This window comes from Nomia melanderi, chromosome 8 (genome assembly GCF_051020985.1).
Source record: "Nomia melanderi isolate GNS246 chromosome 8, iyNomMela1, whole genome shotgun sequence".
NCBI classification, from domain to species: Eukaryota; Metazoa; Arthropoda; class Insecta; order Hymenoptera; family Halictidae; genus Nomia; species Nomia melanderi.
Genome location: NC_135006.1, coordinates 16,855,804 through 16,878,995, shown reverse-complemented (window position 1 = coordinate 16,878,995; position 23,192 = coordinate 16,855,804). Strand labels below are relative to the sequence as shown.

Sequence of the window (23,192 nt, the reverse complement as noted above, 5' to 3'; positions counted from 1 at the left end):
TCCGCGCGGCGGACAAAGAACCAGTGGAACGAGCTGCAACGAGAAAACAGCCGGCGAAACGCGCGCTGCGACACGCCGCGCGTTATTTTCGATCGCGGAATAGGTATCGCGGTTAATCTGTTTGGAGTTTCGGTAATTAACGGGATATTAATTAACTCGCTTTGCCCGTGCAGCCGGCGATACTGTCCTGAAACGGAAAATAAACACGTTTGTCCGACGTTTGCCAGCGCGGTTACCGCGGCGCGATTTTTCGCCAATTTATCGACGATCCGGCGCGTCACGCTCGTCGCATAGCGCGCTCCGTTGTTACCCGGAGCAGGACGGTGCGCGCGGAACGAGCGTATCGCGGACGGAGTCTGCGAGAGGGGGATTCTATGCGCCGAAGACGCTCGCGGCGCGGCAACGACGGGTTTGATTAAAGATCGCTTTCCAACTAATTGGAAGGATCTTTAGAGTCGGGACAATCTCGGTCTCGAAAGGGTAAATAATTGAGGCGTTAATAGTCTCGGTGGCTTGGCTCGTTCTCGAGGGTGCCAGGAATTCGACGGTTCCTGAATAATTTACGCACGAAGGACTTTCCTGCCGGAGCGGACTCGCCGCCGGCATCTATTCACCCTTCCACCATCGATCCGGTTAGCTAGCACGCGCTCGCTGTTTCGAAAGCGAAGGAGAACCGAGTCGGGAATGCAGAGTGTTTGCGCGTGACTGTTCCTTAGTACCTTTTACGCTAACCAGGACGGCGATAACGAAAGTTGCTTCGCGTTGCCTATACGTGCTAACCGCGCCGCGAGTTAGGTGTACAAATTTTCTGATATCACTCAGCTTAGAAAATATTCCTGAGACCCGACATAGTCCCTGGAAACCGAGTTGAACGCGTTAAACCGAACAACGTCGTCGCGTAGAGACGATTATCGCGGGAAAATAAAGCACAGGCGTTAATGAGCTCTCAAAAGGTGCGCGCCAGAGAGGGAGCGAGACGAACGCAGTTTCGTCGGGCGTGAACGGCCGGCGATCGAACGCGGAAACGTTTTTCCGTGTCGTCGCGCGGGTGATTCCCGCAGATGTGTCCCGTCGCGAAACAACCCCCGCATTTTCCGACCGGTTGACCCGGGGGCCGGGCTCCTCGGTCTCTTTGGCCGCGGAAGTGTCGTGTTTGCGCGGGGTTTGCGCGCCGCGGCGGTACCGGTCATAGTTTCGCCGCGTAAACGGGCTGGTTCCCGGCCCCAGAACGGATTTTAACTCGATTTCCCGACCGCCCGGCGACTCGAGGCGGCTCTCTCGCCCGAGCCGCGTCCGGTGCGGGCCCCGGGTGTAACGTTTACCCTCGATCCCGGTAAATACTTACCGGCGGCTACCAGCTGGAAGAGACACGGCCTCGCCTGTGTACCGACAAAATTGTCCGCCCAGCAGGACAGAGTGCCGTAATCCAGGTCGGTGGCCGGCGTGTACCTCAGCACGCTCACGCCGCTCGACTTCTCCATCGAGAACCTGCCCGGCGCGACCTCCAGCATCTCCCCGCTGTTGTTGAATTTCCATCGGAAATGGTGCGCCGGCGGATCGGCCTCGACGCGGCAGGCGATGTCCAGGGACTCGCCCCTCGATGCTCCCACGACGATGATGCGGTCCTCCTTGCAGACCGGCGCGACTGGAAATTCAGTGCTCGAGTTAATTCAAGGCGACTCGGTTGGTACGAGTTATTTCCTTGGTGCAAGCTGTAACGATCGATCGATTGGGGAATGTCATGCAGTTATTATTATAGTGGTATTATAGATAGCGAAAGAGTGGATCTCGAGTAATCGAGAGCTAGGAATAAATATATGTATTTAATAAAATATGGAAACAACACGTAAAGAGTACAATTTGCGAATCGGATTCGATCGAATCACGCAAAGTACTCTTCGATTCGATGCGTGATCGAGTAGTCAGTCATTAACAACTTGCGCTGGAAATTCTGACTGGAAATTCAGTGCTCGAGTTAATTCAAGGCGACTCGGTTGGTCCGAGTTATTTCCTGGGTGCAAGCTAAGTAAAGCTAGTAACGATCGATCGATTGGGGAATGTCATACAGTTATTATTATAGTGATATTATAGATAGTGAAAGAGTGGATCTCGAGTAATCGAGAACTAGGAATAAATATTCTCGACTGTTCGGAATGTTACGCGATTCTTTCTATTAATCGTTCAATTTTAATAAACCATATTCTCTATAATTGTTCGAACGCGAGAGTCGTTACAATTCCCAGCACAGGCACATTCCACACAATTATAGATCACAAGGAAAGTTCCTGCATAGATTTCGAAATCAATTTCCCTCGCGTCAAGCTCAATTTCGAGAAGAACGTTAAAATTCCGTTTCATTAGGAAAATTGGCTTGATTACATGACCGATCGTCGCGCGAGAAAGTCTGAATAATAGATGGGCAATTCCCTCGTCAACGTGCTTGACGTAAGTCAACACTTTGTCCCCGTCAAAGCTTCCGCGTGCCGTTTCAAGCTTGCCGCGTATCAAACCAAAGCGCTGAAATACTGATCCCGTTTTTCCCGTGATTGTTCATTCGATCCCCATCGCACACTCGCGCGTGCACCTTGTCGAGCGGGGGATTCTCGATCGGCGGCCGCGTGCGCGATTTTCGTTCGAAGTTTAATTTACGTGGCCGGTCCGCGCGGACGATCCCTCGGATACTCGGACTCGAGTGAACCGCGGGGGAAGGGCGAGACGAGGTTCGATGGTGCTTCGACTACAATGCGAGAACTCGAGCCTCCTATCCTATGCTTCACGGTGAACGATGGTCGAGGGCCGGGGACGTTTATTCGCTCGATCGTCGTCTCGAAAAATGTCGAGGCACGTCTCGCAGTTTTGTCACGTGGCCGGGGAGGGGGTGGCGGCCGGATCTTTGCCCGGGATGAAATCGTCTCGACGCGGAAAGATTTTCCTCGTTTCTTTACATACGGGCCGACATAAAAAAGATTCGGAAATTCTGGAGTGGACAGGTACTCGTCGAACGACGCGGAATAGACGAACATAGGCGGAGCGATAGATTTTTCCGAAGTGAATGTAAAAAAATCTAAAGTGTGCTGTGCATTCGAGAAAATCTTTGCGTAAACAATTTTTTGTCGCGGTCGAAATCACCGATTCTCTCGGTGAGTGATTATAATTATGGTAATCGCGTCGTGACACGAGTTCGGAAGGTAAAGAAGGTTATCCGGATTCTATCGCGTTTCAATCCACTCGTTCGTAATATTCTTTTTAGGCGATAACGCGAACGTTACCTTCGTTAGAACTCTTTCAGCGCGTTACGTACCGTTTACTCTAGAAATTATGAGTCCTTTCTTTATCATCGTTACATTTCCACTCGTCGATCAGCCCTCGTCCGCGCTATCTGCCCCCGCATTCGTCCGCCTTTTCACTTTGCGGTGGGAGAGAGATAAACAGACGAACCGTATCTTATCGGGCCGAGAAAGCATTTCCCCGGAAAGGTCCGAAGAATAGAGGGAGATATCGCGGAGCAACGATATTCGGCTTTGATATTTAGGTTCGATGATCGGGCAGGTAATTTCGCGAAGTAGAATAAGTCGGCTATTGGTCGGGCAACGAGACGCGCTCCCCTGAAACGCGACAGATACTCGATAACCGTTGTCAATTATGATTCTTCCTTTCGTTCCTCGCGTCCCCGTCAGGCAAACAGATCGACGAGTAATTTCTGTTGATTAATAAGTAACCCGGAACGGCACGGATGGCATAACGAGCATTGTACAGTACGAGCCGCAGCCATAACGCGCATGATTCGAGTTTCCTTTGTCCGGCGGTCGGCTTTGTACGGAGCCACGTGGTCGCACATTAAATTTGGTCCCGCTAAATATTATACTGTATTAAACACACATTTATCCAGCATAAAATCGCTCGCGTCTAATCCGCTTTCGGGGGAGCTACACGTTCCCTAAGCCCCCGGAAGCGGATGATTTTCATTCCGACAGGAATCCGGCCGGCGGCACAAATGAATAATAATAATAATAAGAAGAGCAACAGAGAGAAGGAGATTTCGCCGGGCAAAGAAACCAGAGGAACTCGTGCGTCCGCGAAGACGGATCCGTGCTTCGAAAGCGAAGCAAGTAATCGACCCTTTGACGAGCGGCTACGCGAGTCCGGGCAATCTTCGAGTATAATTTGGTCCGGGGACGACCGGCGCGCCGCGCGAAGGGTGGCACGGGAAATGGCGACGAACGGGGATCGTTGGTCGGTTCGTTTATCAACGTTCCCATTCGCTTTTATTCGTTTCGAGGAGTTCTCGCAGCCGACGGGAGTAGCGGCGTTACGATGGAAATTGCGCAAAATGAAAGCTACAGGCGGCGGCGGCGTCCGCGGCGGCGGCTGCGGCGGCGGTCAGCTTATTGCCCCGCTTTTTTTCCACTCCCCGTTCGCGCGGCGACAAACGCACCGCTTGTTTGCTATTCCTTTTATTTAGTTACCGCGCGCAATTCGGTAAATAGCAGTTGAAGTCGGGGGCTTCGAGTACAAAAGCGTCATCGAGTGGCGGATACGGTTCTTTCCCCGTTTCGACAGCTTTTGTCCGATTCGATTCGCCGATGTGAAAACCGTTTCGCGCGGACCGACGCGACGCGACGGACGGGACGCGACGCGGCGCAGAACAGAACGAATTAATTCGCGCTCGTGTTCCGTCCGTCGCGCAAATAAATATCAAGAGAGCTCGCAAATAGCCGCGGGGAAAAAAGAGTCGCCGCGCCGGCGGGGCCGCGGACGCGCCTTTAACCAGACCGAGTCCCGGCCGATCGAACGAGGAAAAGCCGCGCGATTTTGTTGCGCAATTAACGGCCCGCGACCGTCATTAGTCGGCCGCGTCTCTGTAATTCGAAATTAACGATCGCAATCGTCGAACGCCGCGCCGGCCGGGCTCGCGCTTTTAAATCACCGGTATGAAATTTAATTATCAGCCGCGGCGGAGAGCGCGTCGCGGCGAGACGAGTCGCGACGCGGGATTGATAAAGCCCGTCCGTCGCACCCTCTGATATCCGGCGGCTCCGCGGCCGGAATTTTTTTACCGTGCGCTCGATAATTGCCATCGACGGTGTAAATTCCGCTTTGTAACGCGCGTTCCGTCCGGCGGGGAAAAAGCCTACCTGCCCCGTGCGCGAACCGATTTTCCTGCCTGCTTATATTTCAAACCCCGGACGTTCCTCGTTCCGTGACAGAATCGCTCGAAAAACATGCCAATTTTTTAGCGAACGCTAGCGACGCTTCCCGTTTCAGGGGTTTCTCGTTAAAGCTTCGATCGGAATCGATTTAAATCCAGACCGCGAGAAGGGAAAAGCTCGTTTCCCCGGCGGACGTGAATGGCCTAAAGCAAATGTCATTTCCAGACGCGACGCGACGCTGTAATAACCGGGAAACTAAATCCAGACACAGGGCCCGCTCGCCCGCCTCGATTCGAGAACTCCCGCGAGAGATTGCTGCTTATCCCTCGGCTCGTTTCCTCGACCTTTACGAGCCCGTCACCGGTCGCAGTTAAATATCGAGAGGCTCGCGTCCCGGGACTCCGCTGTCGTCTTCCTATCCGTCATACTCGGCGATGATTACGTTCCTCGGTCGGACGGTCAATGACTTTTCCCGTGCCGACGCGTTGTTCCCCGATATGGTAAATCTCTCACTTTTGCCTCACCGTGTTCGACTTTTCTTTCATCGAGGATAATACTGCTTTCTTAACGATTCATTGGAAAATTCAACATTCGGAAATTGGGAAAATTAATGGCTTCTGAAATTATTATACGTATTCGGAAGCTAGAAGGGCTCTCTGACTTAGAAGGAACGAGTAGATCGTTGAATAACTAAAACGACTATGTGTCCTCGCAGTGCTAGTTGTAGCATTAACCCTTTGAACTCTGTAGGCTCCGATATTGCAGCAGTTGTAATATTGAATATCTTACTGAATCAAAGAAACTACCCTAAAATTATTCGATTTTCCACACATCCAAATCTTGTACTCGGAAGGAAAATAAAAGATGGAAGGAACGTTACAGCATTTCTCATTTTCATTAGAGATACTATGAAAATTAGTCGCAGTTGCTGATAGATTACAAAACCATCTGGAGCGGCAAGGGTTAAACGATTGCTATTGTCGTTCGGAACGTCTTCCGCGGTTCGCAGCGTCAATTTCAGAAGGTAACTAATTCTGCCTCAAGCCCGCTTCGAGAAGTGCCGGTATCGACAGGAAAACTTCGGGGCCAGATCATCAAAGAAATTTTACCTTCTACATTCTGGAATTAAATTACCTGGCAACTCGAGAGCCCTCGAAACCCAAGAAAGCGAAAAGTTCAGGGGAACGCAATTAGATACTGATTACAGCTGCCACTTTGATCCCCGATGAACCCGGCTGCAATAGTGTCAAAACGTCGGACCACTTCCACTGAACGCGGCTCTCTCCCTAAATGATTCTCCACGAATGATCGCGGTGAATCGTGTCGTGAGAAATGATCGGGTCGCGAGGTGAGGGTTAACAACACTGGCTCGCGTAATCGACAACCACCCAGTCTCAACGATAAACGCAGAAACAAGCATCCAAAATCAACCTCTGTGTCGATGAAATTGTTAGAATCACTGTATTACTTCGTCATTGTACTTTTAAGTATGAAATTATATTTTTTTTTGGTGAAACTGAACAAACCAGTTCAACAATCTTACTACCCTATCACTGTAAGAGGTCGTAGGATCCGAATCGCGAAGTCGAAAATCGAAGTAACGACTAATCTCGCGAACACTCACCGTAACGAAGGGAGAAAAGGAACGGGGACAGTGATTCGCGCAGGATCATCTTTTAAATTCGGGATATTCAATTTGTGTACCGGTCCCGGGGTAGACGAGGGGCCGGGAATCTCTGACGGATCTGAGGACCGCCGCAGTGCGGTCGCCGGTACGCTCGACGTAACCCGGGGAATTGGATATCAAAAATGTAGCTGGAACTAAGTACGCCTGAAATATTCAGGCGAAACGGGATCCTCTCGGAGCAGCCGATTCGGAATAAATACGCGGACCAGGTTACGTCGCGCGGACGGACGCTGGGCCTTCAGGTCCGTCGTCGGTGAATGGGACCGCGCTCATTAACGCGCTCGCTGCCGCGAGCATCTCGGAAGCCTCTTACGTTTATCACACACTTCCCCGTGACACAGATAAACGGTATTAAACACAATTATTATTTATCAACCGTTTCCAGCCGACCGTCGTCGTGAAGTTTACGTCTACGATCCGAAGCCTTAAACAGAATAATAAAATAACAGCAAACGAACGGATGATCGAATTATTCGAATAAAGAGGGAATCTCTGGTTAACCTCTTTTTTAACCCTCCGCACTCCAGAAGTTTTTCATTAAAAACACTCGACATTTTTTAATGAAATACCAACGACATTCTTTCAAACCGACTTAACGAGACGTCGTACATAAATTAAAGAAAGAGGCTGTTTTTTTAATATTTCACATGATGCGTTCATACGAAGTTTAATATTAATTATGAAACTCTAATTTTGCTGTGTCAAATCAATTGGCGACTGAGAGGCGCCTATATGTATCGTTTGGTTTTCACGAGCCTTTTTCCACACCCTAGTAAAATCGTGAAATTCGGCCGATTATCTTAGGCACCTCTTTTTCGCCCGGCACTGAAAGGGTTAATATCGGGGACACCTGTTTCATACATGCATAGAAAGGTTTCCCGAAAGTTTCAAGAATTCACAGAGATCGTTTAAACGTGTTATCTTCCGCTTGATGTCAGCGCGAGTGAAAAGGTCAGTGGCGATTGAAGAACAGTTGTCAGGAGTTGTCGTAAGCGTCGGTTGTCAAATTAAGCTTCGTCATTCGTAGCCGTTGTTTGACGGTGATAATAAGTTTGTTTTTAGGTATAATCGCGTTTCGGGACGCGCTAAATAATTAGCGACGACGTATTTCGTATCCGTGCCGTATGTCTGGTACGGTTTTATCCGACATCAGTTTCCCAGCAACAATGGTCGTTGATCGGCGGCGGCGAACGTGTTAACGAGCGCAACGGGAAAATCCTCGATTAACTCTGCTCGATTAAAATAAAGCGCGCGCGGGTAGCCGGGTAGAGGCTCTCGTGACGTGTACTCACACTTGACGCGAAAATGAAGGGGCTCGCTCCGCGTTTCGTTCAGGTCGTTCGTCGCTGCGCAGACATACTTGCCGGCGCTGCTCCTCGTCACGCTTTGCAGTACCAGGCTCTGATTCGACCAGATTATCCTCGCCGACGTGTTGTGCGCCAGGATTTGATTCTGAAAGCAGGAAGCGTTCGTTTTGAAAAACAATATAATAATACGACTCCCGGCGCGATTAGCCGCGCGCTTTCCCGCGCTGACATTTAGCATCGTTTAGCCTTACGGGCTTCCGCACACGCCTCCGCTCCGGAATAAACAGAGTGGAACGCCTTCGAGGGCTGCTCGAGCATTTCGTTTCGCGATAAAGCACTTTATCACAGTGATTCATTCAGACTTTTCCTCGGGAAACTCTGAACCAGTGTGTTTGACGAGAAGAAACGCGTTAAGGAACTCTACTTTCCTTTTATCCTTCCGCGACGAAGCACTTTGTTACGATTCATTGATATTTCGACGACAGAATTACTTGACGAATCAAAGTTATTTATTCGATGGTGTCGCGATGTAAGAGAGAATACTAAGAATCAGAAAGACTGCAGAAATTACTGCAGCGATGCGCCTTAGGGTATTCATTCAAGCATAACTGCAGTCATTTTTGCAGTTTCTCTAATAACACAGTTTCTGGATCCTGCACCAATGTGCTTCCTCCTTCTTTTCCATACTCAGTCTCGCGTTTCTGTAAATTGGATTGTACTTCTAACTCTTCTTGTCCCGCTGCTGACATACAATAACCATCTCGCGACATTTTCGAACAAAATATAGCAAAAAGAGCAGAAATATAATATGCGTAGATTCGAGGAATTACAGTTACAGCACACCCAAAAATCACTGAAGCAGCCATAAGATCTAAAGCAAATTGCTCCTACAGATGGTGTTCGCTATAATTATCGAACCTGCCCCGAGACTCGTTAAACGAATCAGTGCGTTTGACAGGAAGGAACGCTTTAAGGTTGAGAAACTCCTTTGTAAGAAATTACGGAGTCGCTTTAATTACTTCGATACACTCGAACCGGATGGAACATTTCGCAGTTTCCCTTCAATTTTTCCCGACCGACTCGATCACCGGCTAGAATCGAAATCGCAGTCTCGTCGCCGCGGAACGAATCGGCGATAAACCCGCATTATCGCGTGCTCCCCCGCGTTATCGCTGGCGGACGCGGCTGCTCTTTAAATCTAAATTAACGTTCGAGCCAATATTATTTCGGAAAACAGCGCGACACTCGCGTAAACGAGCCGGCGGCGGTCCGGGCTCTCGAAGGTACAGTTCCCGCGAGTGGCACGGTTTCGCGTTCGCTTCACGTCGCGCGGGTATTAGACGAAACATTGGAGGAATTGTGCGCCGGCGAGAATAAAACTCGGATAGATTCTTTATTATTGCGAGCACGTTACCCGGCGAGCGAGCGAGCGAGCGCTCGATAACTTTTACGATCGAAGATGTCACTGCGCCCTCGCCCCCCGTTGTCTTTATTACAAATTTATCCATTCCGGAGTCGTGCGATAGACCGGCGAGGGTCGCGAGACCGTAAAGACGAGTGCCTGGGCCGAACGCGCGAAATACGAACTCCATCCCCGCGTTCGTCCTCCGCCGCTCGCGTTTTTGCGAGATCCCGTGGTCCATTCGCGGACCGTCGGACAATAAACGTGACATTCTTTATTGCCTCGCTGTTGGATCACGGATAACCGGCAGTTTGGCTTGTTTGCGGCGCATTGAGGGATGACGGAGCTCCTTCGGGCCGTATTTCGTCAGTGTTCGGAGGAATTTCTCTAGTCTCTTCCGTCGGTCTTTATGTGTGACGTATAAATCTTCGACGTTACGCAAGAGAGGCTTTAAGAAGTTTCCGTTGTTACGATATACGGTGGATATATTCGAGGGATACTGTAGAAATCAACCTTCAACGAGATTCTTACGTGTAATTCTTCTTCGTTTCGCTTCAGTTTTTCGTTAGGATATATGTCGAGTGCATTTCGCCTGCATTTAACGATTACACTACATGATTTGATTTTATTGCGCGCAATGAGAGATTTTTCAAGCTAAATTCCACGCTTAACTGGTTGATAGATATGTTTTTAGAAGTAGACGATTCAGCATGTTCGAAGTGTTTAAAAAAGAACGCTTGTGTTCCATTATAATACTAATTGAATGTATAGTATTTAATATATTACAGTTAGTCGTGGTCGAAGCCTTTGCATTGACAGGAGTGCATCGATAAGGTGCAATTCGAAAAACGAGCTGTGAACTTTTGAACGCCACTGTACACGCACACGTGAAACCGGATCGTACAAGTTTTTATCCGAGTTGTATCGTACACGAAACCCCGCAGCAGTTCGAAATGTTTCCAATACCGGCGAGCAAATAGCGAAAATTGAGAAGAACCTGTAAACTGCGTATCAACCGTAATACTGCGGTTATAGAGTCATCGATCGCGGATTGCGGCTCATTTCACCGATAAACTGTAGCCTCGAGAGAAAGAGGGAACCCCCTCCTCTCGGCGAGATACTCTAAAATTGTAGGGAAACTAAGGAAGTTCCGATTCACGGGAACACCGTGCGCTTACTTTCATCCCCGTAATTCGCGTGTTCGCGAGAGATTCGAGGATCGATTCGCGGTCGGTCGGACAATGAGCGGGCGGTATTCTTTATTACCTTAGATCCCTTGACTCCGATACTCCTTTGTGAGGATTGACAACGCTCGAGGAGAGGACGGCTGGGGGCGGGGAGGGGCGGCGAAGGAACGGGACTGACGGCTTATCAGGCCGGATCCACAGTTAAGGACGGCACCGGCGACTGCGCTTAGTTGTTTAATCAGACCGGATGAAAAGAGCGCTAGTTTCGTTATCTTTTGTGCCGTATCTCTTTTGTCCCGGCTAACGAGGAGACAAAACGAATGCGTTTGGTTCAAGAATTCCGGCCTCTCTTGGACAAATTAACGCGACAGCGCGGAGGAGACCCGGGGAAAAAAGCTGACGACGACGCGACGCGACGCGAGGCGACGCGACGGAAAAGGGACACGCTCGTCTCGGAGTATCTCGAAATATTCCCGAAATATTCCCGAAACATCAGCGCCGCGCGTCTTCGCGCCGCGCCCTACCGAATTCCGAGATATCACGTTTAATTAGGCCAGCGCCGAGTTCCTCCCGGTATCGTGTTTCGTTCTTGTTTCTTTCGCGCGGCGGAACGAAACGAAGTTGTACGGTTGTCGGGGAATTTCGGTCGGAGCGTGCATGTTGAGGCGCGAGTCTTTCCTCCGTGCAACTTCTTTAATTGTTTTATCGCAGCCAGACGCGCGCGTTGCTGGAAACTTTCGGATCCTCGGGTCAGCTATCAACGGACCGTGTTCGCCACGCGGACGTTCCTTATTGCTTGTTAACGCTGCCTTTACGGAGCCCGTCGATTTTGACGGATATTCAATTCTTTGAACATCATTTGCCGCGCTCTTCCAGTCGACTTTGATGGGTGCAATTATTAGCGTTATAATTCTGTCCTAGATGCAATTTCCGACTTATACGATCGAACGCGTACTCTCCTAGGAGCGATAGAATCGAGCGTAGAACGAATGCTCCTTTCACGTGTACTGTCCCATAATTCTCTATTACCTTCGTCATTTTGCTCGACATGTATTCCGAAAGGCAATTAGCTACTAGCAAACAGCGTAAACAATTCCTCTTACCAATGCCATTAAAAACAGCACATGATGCAACTTGTGAAAAGCTGCCTTACGTCAATAAACAGCGTCGAGGAAAGTATTTCTATAATTCATTTTGTTCCACCAGTTCCTCCGCAAACTGAAAAACGTCACACTCGAATGTGCCGAAGTTAAAGCATCGACCGTGCTTATACCGTTTTTCGGAAAACCCCGCATCCTTTGCAGTTATCGGTTAATCAGGGACTGGCGCCTGCGAGTGGCAGTTTTTTCCTTAGTCCTAACTGTGCGCCCGTCTTGTAACCGCCCAGTTTTACCAATAGTTTTTCCACCGCTTAACGTCTCTTTACAAGTATAACCATTACTCCGACATACTCTACGCGTGTGTTTTTCGTTTCACGTAACCCCTGAACAGAATGAATCCACCGTCGAGTCACATTCGTCACAGGGGCGCAAAGGGTTAATACCTGAACAATCGATCGAACATTTCACACTGGAACGCAATAGAGACAGCACGCAGGCGCGAGTACGCACGAGCATCCCGCAGACGGAAGTTTGACTATCCCGAAGAATTCCGCGAGGGTTCCGTCGAGGGCAGCGTGTTTCAATTAGCAGTAGGATCGTCGTGGTCGGGGGGGATCGTTTCACGGGGAGGGAGTTACAGCCAACAAGTAGATAAAACCGGGACACGGCTGAAGCCGGTAGTCGGTCGAAGACCTTGCCAAATGCAGCCGCGTTCGTTTAATCGGACGAGAGACGTCCCTCGAACTCGTTCTTTGTCTTCCGCCTGCTAGGGAAAAGTTCCCGCGGTCTCCTCCTCCCGTTCCCCGCTCACCCCCGCGCTCTCGCCGGTTCTCTCTCGTTACGCAAGTTTTTCCTCGTTCCTCAACCATTTCCTCCATTACACCGACAGACTCTCCCTTTTATCCCGCGCCCGCCCCTCGGCCTCGCCGCGACGGAATCCGTTCGCCGAAGATAATTCGAAATCGATTCGGAACGAGGCCATTTGAATACTCGGAGAAGGTGGCACGAAACGACAGACCGGATCAAGATTTCTCCCCCGTTCCACCCCGTCGCCCGCGCTGGAGCGCTTCCTTCCCGGCGGCCGAGTTTTCTTGGTGCTCCGGAACGCTGGGTGTCGGTTTCCACGATTGTTTTTCCATTCCTCCTCTCGAGGATGCTTCAGCTTCTACCGGCTTTCGCTGCTTTCAGTCGTTCCTCGGCTGGAAAGCTTAATTATTTTTACGGGGCGCGGTGTGCTCGGCGGAAGTATTATGACACGAACGTGTGGCCTATCCCGGTATTTTCGAACTGTAATTACTGCTCCCGAAGATCTCCAGGGAAGAACTTGCCGGGATGTAAGTAGTTCTCCGAATCGTAAATAGATCAGTCTAAAATTTGATATTTACACCGCGCGACGCGTTTGAAAGATAATGAACGTACGACACGTTCGAGCCCTTCGAAATCGTAGCATCGCCCGTTTCGAAATCTGAGCAAAACGTATCGAGTTATCGTTCCCTAAATCGCGAACGGACCGTTCCGAAAAATGATTTTCATGGCGCATTCGGGGAACTATCGCGATACGAACGCGTGACCTATCTAGATCTTTCGCAATCGCAGCGTTACCCGGTCGGAAGACCTTTAAAGCCGAGCGAAATTCGCGGAGCTATCATCATTCCCTAAATCCCAAATAGACACTTCATTCCCGAGAATTCCACTTTCAATTCCCGGCGTAGTTAATCCCCGCGATCCTACAAACGCTCCATTTATTAACTGGCAGCGTATTCGAGCGGCCAATGAAATCCATTTCAGTTTTCTATATCGAGATTCGATCGGACGCAGCCGACACGCGCGAGCGCGCGGTAAATATTTAGTGTCCTGCGGAGCTTGATGGCGGCCGGCAATTATCGATGCCGATCATCGCGGCGTGGAACGGGCGATCCGTTCTAATCGTTGTAACCCGGATGAATTTCGTTCGCGGAAGAGCGGCGGTTCCGCGGCGGTGTCGGCGGAAGGTGCGTCGAGATTCGATGGACGGCTATTCGAGCGAATCCGATTAAAGGAGGCGAGTCCGAATCGGATCGATTGGCGGGGCCGTTCGCGGGCATCGAGAAGACGTTAATTCGATTAAGCTCGCATTGTAATTCGCGCGAGTCGGCCCCGCGCTCCGACGCGGACGAGCCTGATCATACAGCATCGGTTAAGCTTCATTTAAGTTCAAAGCTTCACCTGCGATTTATCCGTTCACAGGGACTCGCTAACGCGTCGATTGTCACGCGGATTCCGCTTTTCCTCTTGCGCCGGGTAATTCTTTCGCGGCAGACAAGTGGGATTATAATCGTTAATTATCGAACGTCCGCGGTTCCCCTTTCGCGGCATTATCTGGTTATTACCGGGCATATTGTCTCGATATCGAATGTGGTTAACACGTTTTCAAAAATTCTACGTTCTTTCGTTCATTTGTTGCGTCAGTTCCTGTATCGTCCTATTAACCCTTTGCACTCGAAAGTTTCTCAAATAACATTTTCCGACGAGATACAGGTCGTGTTGTTTGAAACTAATTTAACGATAATTCATAGATAAATTAAGCGACACAGGTGTTTAAATATTTCAGGTAGCGATGGAAACTTTCATTTGAAATATTGAATATTGAACTTCATAGTTTTGTCGCATCGAATCACGCGGTGACTGAGTCTCTCCAGTGCAAAGGGTTGATCAATTTCCCAACTTTTGTCTTTCGTTTCTGTTCCCACTGAGAAAAATCGACGATCCGACTCGTTTATCTTCGTTTTGTAGTCGATTCTTCGACCGGTAACGGCAGGAATAGGTATATAGAAACCGCAGGTTCAGCGTTAAACTGGTTTCGCCCGGAAAATTGATAAGAAACGTCTCGAACGCCTCGTCCGGTCCACTAGCCGGAGAACGTTCATTTCCAAAGTAGCCGGAGACTTTTCCGGTCCACGGGCGGCCCGGTCTTTGCACGAGTCACCGAGCCCGTGGAATCTGGAAAACTCGGCACGCCGGACCCTACGAGCCCCGAATCGACGTGTATCGGTAACCGGTTGTTGCATCGGCCCGGTCCGCTTTCAAAGCGACTGCGAAACTTTAATGTTTCCATTCCGCCCGGCGGCCCCCGTCCGCGGCGCTCGAACTCGCCTCGAACCTTTCGAGTTTCCACCCCTGTTTTCCGGCTCGTCGTTCCGACGCAATAGAAACGACGGAACAACGATACCGTTCCTCGTAGCGCGCTTTCGTTTGTCTTTTATCGCCGGGCAGCAAGAAAGCCAGTCTCGCTGATACTTTCCCCGATCTCCTCGTTCCCGTCGCGACGAGGAAACTTTGGGATCGTTCGGGTGTAAAGCTAGCCTCCACGATTGTATTTTTAATTCTGCGCTCGGTTAAAGGGCTCGCTCGTTTACGCGAATAAACACGATTAACCTGCATCGTCGAATCCTCGAAGATTCGAGTTCGCTCGTTGAGACGAACGCGGTTCGCGATCATTGACTGCTGGAAAATTGGAACTGGAACGTTTTAATGAAAGAAAGCTTGCCGTCGAACGGTCGGAGGTTCGAGCTGGCTCATCGAGACGAAGGTATGCGCACGGTCATCGACCGACGGGAAATTCGAGGTTTCAACGATAAAAGTTTGCCATCGTCGAACGATCGAAGCGTCGAGCTGCCTTCGTTAAGACGAAGGAACTTCGCGATCGTCGAGCGACGAACGATTCGAATTGCAGCGTACAGTCGGAGAAAGTCGAAGATCGAGTGTGATCGAAGGTTCGAGGCGAGTCGGCGGCGAAAGAAGCTCGCGATCAACGGCCGATCGAAGGCTCAGGTCGGCGCATCGCAGCGATGCGCATAATGAGCCTATAAACGCGAGCGCTCGCGTTAATTCGAGCCGCCGCCTTATGGATGGCGTCGCAGGCTCTGGTTTAGCGTTATTAATTCGATTTTCGCGCACGGTCTCCTCGAGAGCGGGCTGATCCTTTGATCGTTCGCGTCGGGGATCAGCTACGCGGAGCATTTTCCTTCTGCTAATCAGGTTTAGTCGGGTTAAGCGAGGATCCTCGGCCGTGCCCTCTGTTTAATCCATCTACCCGTCGCGAATCCTATCGACGGGCCGCGGCTAATTGCATCACCGGCCCGAAACAAAACCTCGCTGTCGGCTAATTTCGTCGGTGGGTCTGTCCGTCTTCTTTTCCTCCGTGTTTGCCCCGGCTGTCCCGGCGCATTAAGGACCCGGGTCGCGTGGGTTTCGCGATGATCGCCGACCCTGAAACGGCAAACTTTCCTCGGGAGGGTAACTTGTTCCCTTACTTACCCTCTAGAATTCTTCGATCGCTCGAATCTTCCGTAACGAAACCTTAGTCGCGAAGCTCGAACCCGTGCAACGTTCGTAAGTAAAATCTACGAGCTCGCGGAGCTTATTCCGGTTACGTAGCTCGAGATCCTCCGACCTCTCTACTCCATTCATCGCCGGACACGACCGGGATACACGGATCCGATTTGAAACGCGATCTCTCCGGGGTGCCGCGGTTCAGCCGTAAAACCGTGGAACGATCGGCGATTACGCGGGCAGCGCGCGTCAATTAAGGACATCGTCGATAACGAAGGGAGTTCGAACCGGCTGGCAGCCGGCTACCGATGCTAAAAGTTTCCGTTTGAAGGCTGACGCGGGCCTGGCCGGGGGGGCAGCGGCGGGGGAGGGAGGCCGCCGGCCGAGCCGGCGCACGGTTTTATGCAACGGCTCTAGCCGCAGGAAGAGGCAGTTGGAACGGAGCCCAAAAGCCCGGGAGCTTCATTTTGAGAATATTCGGAATCCGGAATAAGGGTGGAATTACTCGTAGCACGTGGTACGTACAACCGTGCCGGTACAATGGGCCGCGGCATTGTCTCGCACGTCGCCGTTACATAAAGTAGGTGTTAACCGTCCTTTCGTACACCGCTCGCTCTCCCTTGATATTCCGTGCACGCACCCTTCTTCCAAGGTTAGCCGCCCCCGCCGCGGCTGGAACCGTTGGCGCCGGACGTGAAATGGATGAGCAGCCGACCCCGTGTCCTGCGGATCGGCCGCTCCTCGCCGCCTCTGCCGCCGATGGCTTATCAGGGCTTCCAAGCGTTCCGCGCCTATCAGGGGAGAGCGATAGCGGGAGCAACATTTTGTCTACGGATACCGTTCCTCTCACCCCGCCGGTGGTCGACGATACGAATGAATCGAGGGGTCCAGCTCGAACTTCGAGGAGACTCCTCGGATTCCGCGACTTTCGAAACTCTGGAGACTTCGATGGCATTCAATCCCGTTCGAGGCGACCCGAATTTTGCGCCGCTAAAAGAACCGAGTCGAAACCGGAATTCGAATGCTATCGTGCCCTGCCATTGACCTGTTTGCGCTGCCGCCCGTTTCAATGGATCTACATAAATTCCAACCCCGATCCGGGAACCCCGCCGAGCTAGATCGCGACGCTCCGAGTCGTCGCTCCGGCCGCGACGCTCGTCGTTTTTCAACTTCTGCCCCGGGACACGAGGGGGCCACGGCTGGGAAACAGGCATTGTTTTTTTCCCGGGGGCGTTAAGCTTCTTTTCTGGGTCGGGCCGAACGAGATCGCTATCGACGACACCCGATTACGAGGAATTCCTCCCTGCGGAGGTCGGATCGTCCGCGTCCACCAAGAAAACCCCCGAGTATCTCGTCCAATCTCGCTGCCGCGACCGGCCGAACCGTCTATCCCGAAAGATTCATCGGATTTCTTCTCGCATTTCGATCCTGGAAAGATTCGTGGAACACGGGAGCCGGTCGCTGCCGTTCGGCCGGTCGCCGCCGAAATTCCCCAAGCAAGAACTCGGCGCGGAGCTTCCCTCGCGGTCGTTTCTCGCGCGCGCAGAAAAAATGTGAGCTGGAAGAGGTCAGAGAAGAATAGAGGCTGGAGAGACGGGCGTTCATTCCGGTCAGACGGCGCACTGATTCCTTGAAAAATTGCCAACAACTCGTGACCATGCTTCCTTCCTTCCTTCCTTCCTTCCTTCCTTCCTTCCTTCCTTCCTTCCTTCCTTCCGCATTCGTCCCATCTTCTTCCCGCAGCAGTCTTTCTCCAGCCTCCCTTCGCCGAGCTTAAGATCCCGGCCCGCGGAAACCACGTTATCTCACCTGGCCCGTTTCCTCGGCAACACCGGTCATCGACTGCTCCGTAATCGGGTAATTAAAGTTCGCCGGTCAAGGTTAGGAACGTCGGCGGTTTTCCGATCGAACCTTTAACTCTATCAGAGTACGTAACGAGCCATTTTTCTCAATCGTCCCGTGGCGTTGGTGTATAGGGTATATCCGCTGCGGCGAGACCTTCTCGGCGAGAATAATAGTCGCTGGAACACGAGGTACTCTTTTGCTAATACCAATAGAATAACCTATAAACGTCCGTAAACCTAGAATCACTACTTCGCCATCTCCTTGACTGTGGAATTTAGTTGGAAAAATCTCTGCGCGCGATAAAATCGAAAAATGGAGCGTGCACTCGTCGAACGCAGGCCGAATGCGCGTAGAGTATATTTCAATGGAAGATCAGAGCGAAATACAAAAGAATTACACGTTTACGTGAGAAAATAAAGAATTCGTCGCTGAAAGAATCAGTATAATGTCAAGCTTTACGACGCGTATACTCGTCAGACGCAGTTAACTGGTTAAACCTCGCGACTTCTTCGCGGCATCGCGCGGGATTTGCCCGGAAATCCCTAGGAGAGGTTGGTTAACCGGAATTCCAGAAACGCCGTGATTATGGCCTCGTTACGCAGGATTGTTGCCGTCGGATATGCGCGGACCGGAACACGCCGATCGTTCCATCCCCGGGATTGTCTCCTCTTCTTCCCTTGGACTCGATCGCTCACTCCGAACGAAAGAAAGACGCTCGGTGAACAATCGGGGCTCGTTAGAAGCGGGGAAAAAAAGGGTTAATAACTCGAGGCAGCCGGTTCGATGATTTTATTCCCGGCTAACGCGCGCGCCGTTCCCAAACCGAGTCGCTTTAACCGAAGGAACGGGCCACGGGCGTGTCATAAAGCTCGGCGCGGCGGCTGGGGCTAACAACTATTACCGTGAACGGGGAACGTTCCGAGATCGTTCTCCTCGAGCGGCTGCGCCCCGAACGAATCGCTCCCTCTCCCTCTTCCTCCCTCTTCTTTCCCGCGCACGTACTAATGCGTCGAGGGCGCGAGAGCTCAGGCCCGCCGCCAAAGAAAAGAATTCGAAGGGAGGTTTAACGAGCACGAGTGCAGCCGGCATTCTGCTCGAGTAGCTCGGGCTCGCGCGGCCTCCTCGCAGGCTACGCGCGTTCGCCTCTAATTCTACCGGTCGCCCGTGCCCGGGACGTGTCGCGGACTTTTATTAGCTATACCACTCTATTTATTAGATTTATTATATGTTACTTCATTCTGCCACTCGCGCGACCATACCGAGCGTGCTCGCGTATCGGAGTCCCGTGTACGTTGAGACTTTGATACTCGGCTGTTTCCGGAAGGGGTTTGTTGCACGACGAAAAATGACAGTAAGACACCGTCGCTGTCGCGTGAGAAACAAGAGGAGCCTCTACCGCGGCCGGCCAATCGGTATGCGTGTCCGGCAAAGTTGCACCGATTGGCCGCTCGGTAGATGCTCCGTTTTCTTGTGGTCAGTTAACCCTTTGCACTCGGGAGGTGACCCTCGGTCACCACTTGATCCGACGCAGTGAAACTATAAAATTGAATATTTAATATTCAATTTCGTACAATGCCTCGATACGCGAAATATTGGAATAAAATAGTTTTGTTCCTCGGTGCCCTTTGATTTCCCTTGGAGTTAGTTTCAAAGAATATCGTCTTTGCCTCGTCAAGAAACGTTAAATATTTCTAGCGAGAAATTTCCGAGCGGTTAATTCCTTGCACACAAGTTACAATTGCGTAGATTTCTATAAAAAGAAGTGTCTAGGATCTTGGGTACTCGGAGGGTTAATTATTCATACACTCCCTACGGGAGTAGCAACTGTACTGCGACGAGAAACCGAACGAAGAGTAAGGGACGCGAGAAAAATAAATCCGACAGAAATATAGAAAGGTTTATTTCGCCCCGTCGTGCTCGTTTCACCGGGAAAAGCATTTTAATCGTCCGCCGGACTCTCGAATCGCAGTGCCGCCGTTCGGCTCGCGCGGAGGGAAGAAAAGCCTCGAGTTCCAGGAGCCTCTCGATCCATTAACCCCGGAACGACGCCTTGTTTCGTTCCAGCGTCGCCTTGGAACGCGTTCCTGGCGAGGAGTCGTAAATTCTGGCGCTTCTTTAACGCGGCCCTGGTTTGTTTCCCCCTCGCCCTCGGGGAGGAAGGCGCTTCCGGTGAGAGAGGACGCTGGAAAAAATGCTTCTCGCTCGGCCGACTCGGCCGGCTCCTCGGCGAAGATTTGTGGGGAGGATTTCGTGGCTCGTCGGCGCGGGGATCGTTCGAAAATTTTTCATCGCGATTATATCGGCGGCGTCGTCGTGACGTTCGCGGCAGAAAAATTGTTTCGCTGCCGTGTTCCCCGTTTTGTTTCGGGACGATTTATCAGGCGGAGGGAGGGTCGCGCAATCGGTTCACGGGAAGTTCGTTTAGCTCGCGGTTTGTTCAATGTTAGCGCATTAACGACCGAATGGGAAGATCTACGACTTCCTCGGCGACGCTGTGCTTTGTAAACCGTCTACTTCTTTCGTCGTTTCGTTAACGCTTTGCAGTATTTCTTCGAAGATTATGTAACTTCACTGTCGACAATTTGTAGAACTGCAAAGGAATCGCGGGATTGATATCGTAGAGACGTTGTCTTTCGATTCCTCCGCTTCCCCGTGTATCGCTCTTATTTTCTTCGCGATCGAGTTACACAAAATAATGGACCACTCTCGTCGAATCGTTAAACTATCCCCCGTGTCTCACGGAAGTTTGAATTTAAACGCGCTACAAGACGCTCGCGAGAAACGCGTCAATATTCCCGAAACTCCATTTCGGCGGCGTTCCGATCGAAAATGGCCGGCGAGACGGGTGGATCGAGGATGCTATTTTCGGTGCACACAGGGGATGATGCATCGCCGGGAACGCGAGCGACGGAGACGGGGAAAAAGGAGTCGCGGGAAAAGCGGAGATGCTTGCGCGGCTGGTTTAGGGGCTTCCCGGGCTTTCTTTCCGTCGTTTTTCACCGTCCCACGGCCGAAATCTACGCGGTAAATCCTTCCGCGTCGGCGAAGAGTTCCCTCATTATCTTTGATTACGTTCCCGATCCTCGTTCGCGTCTCGGCCGTTCCGGCCGCGCGGGTTTCGCGTTCGACGCGCTGGATCCTCGGCCGTTACGCCCGGCTACCTTGTAATTCAGTCGTTTCCCGGCCGTTCCTTCTGATCCCCGCCGCGTTTCGTGTTCCGAGTGCCGTTTGAGAGTCACGAGACGCTTTTCTCGGCGTTCCGACGGGTCACGAGGATCCTTGGGGCGGAAGAGACAAGCGACAGGGGGTGGCGGGCGTTCAAACGATTGCGAAAGAATTCCGTTGACCGTGGAGCCCGGTTACACGATTTCCCCGAATTCCCTTATCTTCCCGGTGGGCCGCGATAGATCGAATTCTAGCGAGACGTTACGTTTTCCGCGTCTCGCCCCCGTCCTCGCTGCTCTTCGTTTGGCTTCGTCTCGGGCGGAATTCCGGCACGGCAGTCCGATCGCAGGCTGAAATTGATTGATGCACCGCCCGCCGAATCCGACGCCGCTCCTTCTTGCCTCGCTTCGTAACCGCTCCGCGTTTTCGATTCCTTCCGAGTCTGTGCATTAAGTCGGGGACATGTCGAGTCGAAGTCGGATCTCGCGAACGGAAATGCACTCGGCCGATTCATTGCGCGGCACCCCATTTAGCTACCTTCGCCTGCGGAGTCGCTGTTAGGACACTTAGAGGTTTCTTTTATTTTTCCGCCGGCACTTTACTCGATATATATATCTAGTATCGTAGTTTTAAGACAGTGGGACAGCGAGTGTTCTAAATACCACTAATACCACATATATGCTTACGTGTTCTCGTGGAATACTCGATCGGACAGAATAAGACGCAGAGAAAAAACGTTAGACCTCGGAACGCGTTCGTTATTTTCTTCTCGCTAAGCGGGTAGTCCTAAGGGTCCAGTCTTCGTTTCATCAGCATTGGCTAATAAAAGCTACATCAGGGGCTACAGCCATTCGTCGATTTACAGTCTACCTTGTACGCACGACTTCACGATTCCCAGTCGCCGCAGTGATCGACGCTAAATTACTCGACACGCCGAATCGAGAACACCGCGAAGGCTCGAAAGATTTCGTAATCAACCACGATCGCGACTGACAGTCCCATCGCTCGAGATGAATATCCTCGACCCGAAAATCCCACGGCGGTGCAGGCGTTCAACTTCCATCCATTTCCTCCCTCTTCCGTCCTCCTCCTTCGGGCTCGTCCCTTCTCGCCCATCGATTGACGACACCGACGGACCGCACCGAGTTCGATCGCGGGGAATTCGATCTGGTCGCAGGGCCTGGGCTGTATCGCGCCTCGCCCCCCGAACGAGATCGGGAATTTTCGATGGAATCCCGTGAAAAGCGGGCAGCGGCCGTCCGTTCGACGGCGGCGTTGTCAAGATTACAAAGAACCACTCCGGCAAAGAGCATTTGATCTTTCGCCCTCGTATTTAGGTGGACGTGGAAGACATTAATAGGGTTCTTCCGGTTGTCTAGTCGGCCGATCCACTTTGCCAAGGGAGACGAACAGTCCGGGGATCTTCCTCGGCCGCCTAGCACCCCCGATTGGCTGCTCGATGCCTCGGCTGGAACCTCTCTCCATTGTCCTCGTGAATGGCGGAGCCAGTCTAATCACTGTAGCCCATTATAGACGGGTATCTCGGCGTTCCTCTCTTTTTTTTCTCTCCAGCCCACCTTCCGCTGTTCCCTCCGCTCACCTTACGTTCCCCCCGGCCCCGTCCCTTTTCCCGCTCGCCGAGCGAACGGCTTTCCCGTTCGCTAGTCTTTCTCCGTCTTTACGATCGCCATTCGAAAAGTTACTGCCGCCGGCGATAGCTCGGAGCGTTTTTTTAAGACCGATAGCTCGAAATCCCGGCCCGATTGCTACCTCGAGGATTGATTGGCGGATGGAACGCGCGAGCCGGCGCTTGTAATTCCCAGCCGAGCCCCCTCCCCCCGACCCCTAATCGGGCGAGAACGGCCGTCCCCGTCCGTTTTCCTCGTCGTATCCCCGAGAAGCCTGTTCCACGGTTACGCTTCCCCGGCTGCTCGCGGGTCACGCGCATCGGGGCATTAACGAATTCGCGTCGGAGAGCGAGCTCGAGGATTAAATCGGGCCGACTCGGCGGAGGAAAAATGACGCGGAACGGCCGTAA

The 23,192-nt window shown here is 51.7% G+C and overlaps 1 protein-coding gene across 1 annotated transcript in view; it reads right to left on the bottom strand.

The window, feature by feature from the left end:
* LOC116433075 (kin of IRRE-like protein 1) overlaps positions 1-23,192 on the bottom strand; it is a 319,687-nt gene that overhangs the window by 30,368 nt on the left and 266,127 nt on the right. Inside the window, exons 10-11 of the mRNA XM_076369792.1 lie at positions 8,130-8,289; positions 1,346-1,645 (exon numbers count right to left, since the gene is read on the bottom strand). Of these exons, the coding sequence (XP_076225907.1) occupies positions 1,346-1,645; positions 8,130-8,289 (460 nt within the window). The remainder of the gene's footprint in view (positions 1-1,345; positions 1,646-8,129; positions 8,290-23,192) is intronic.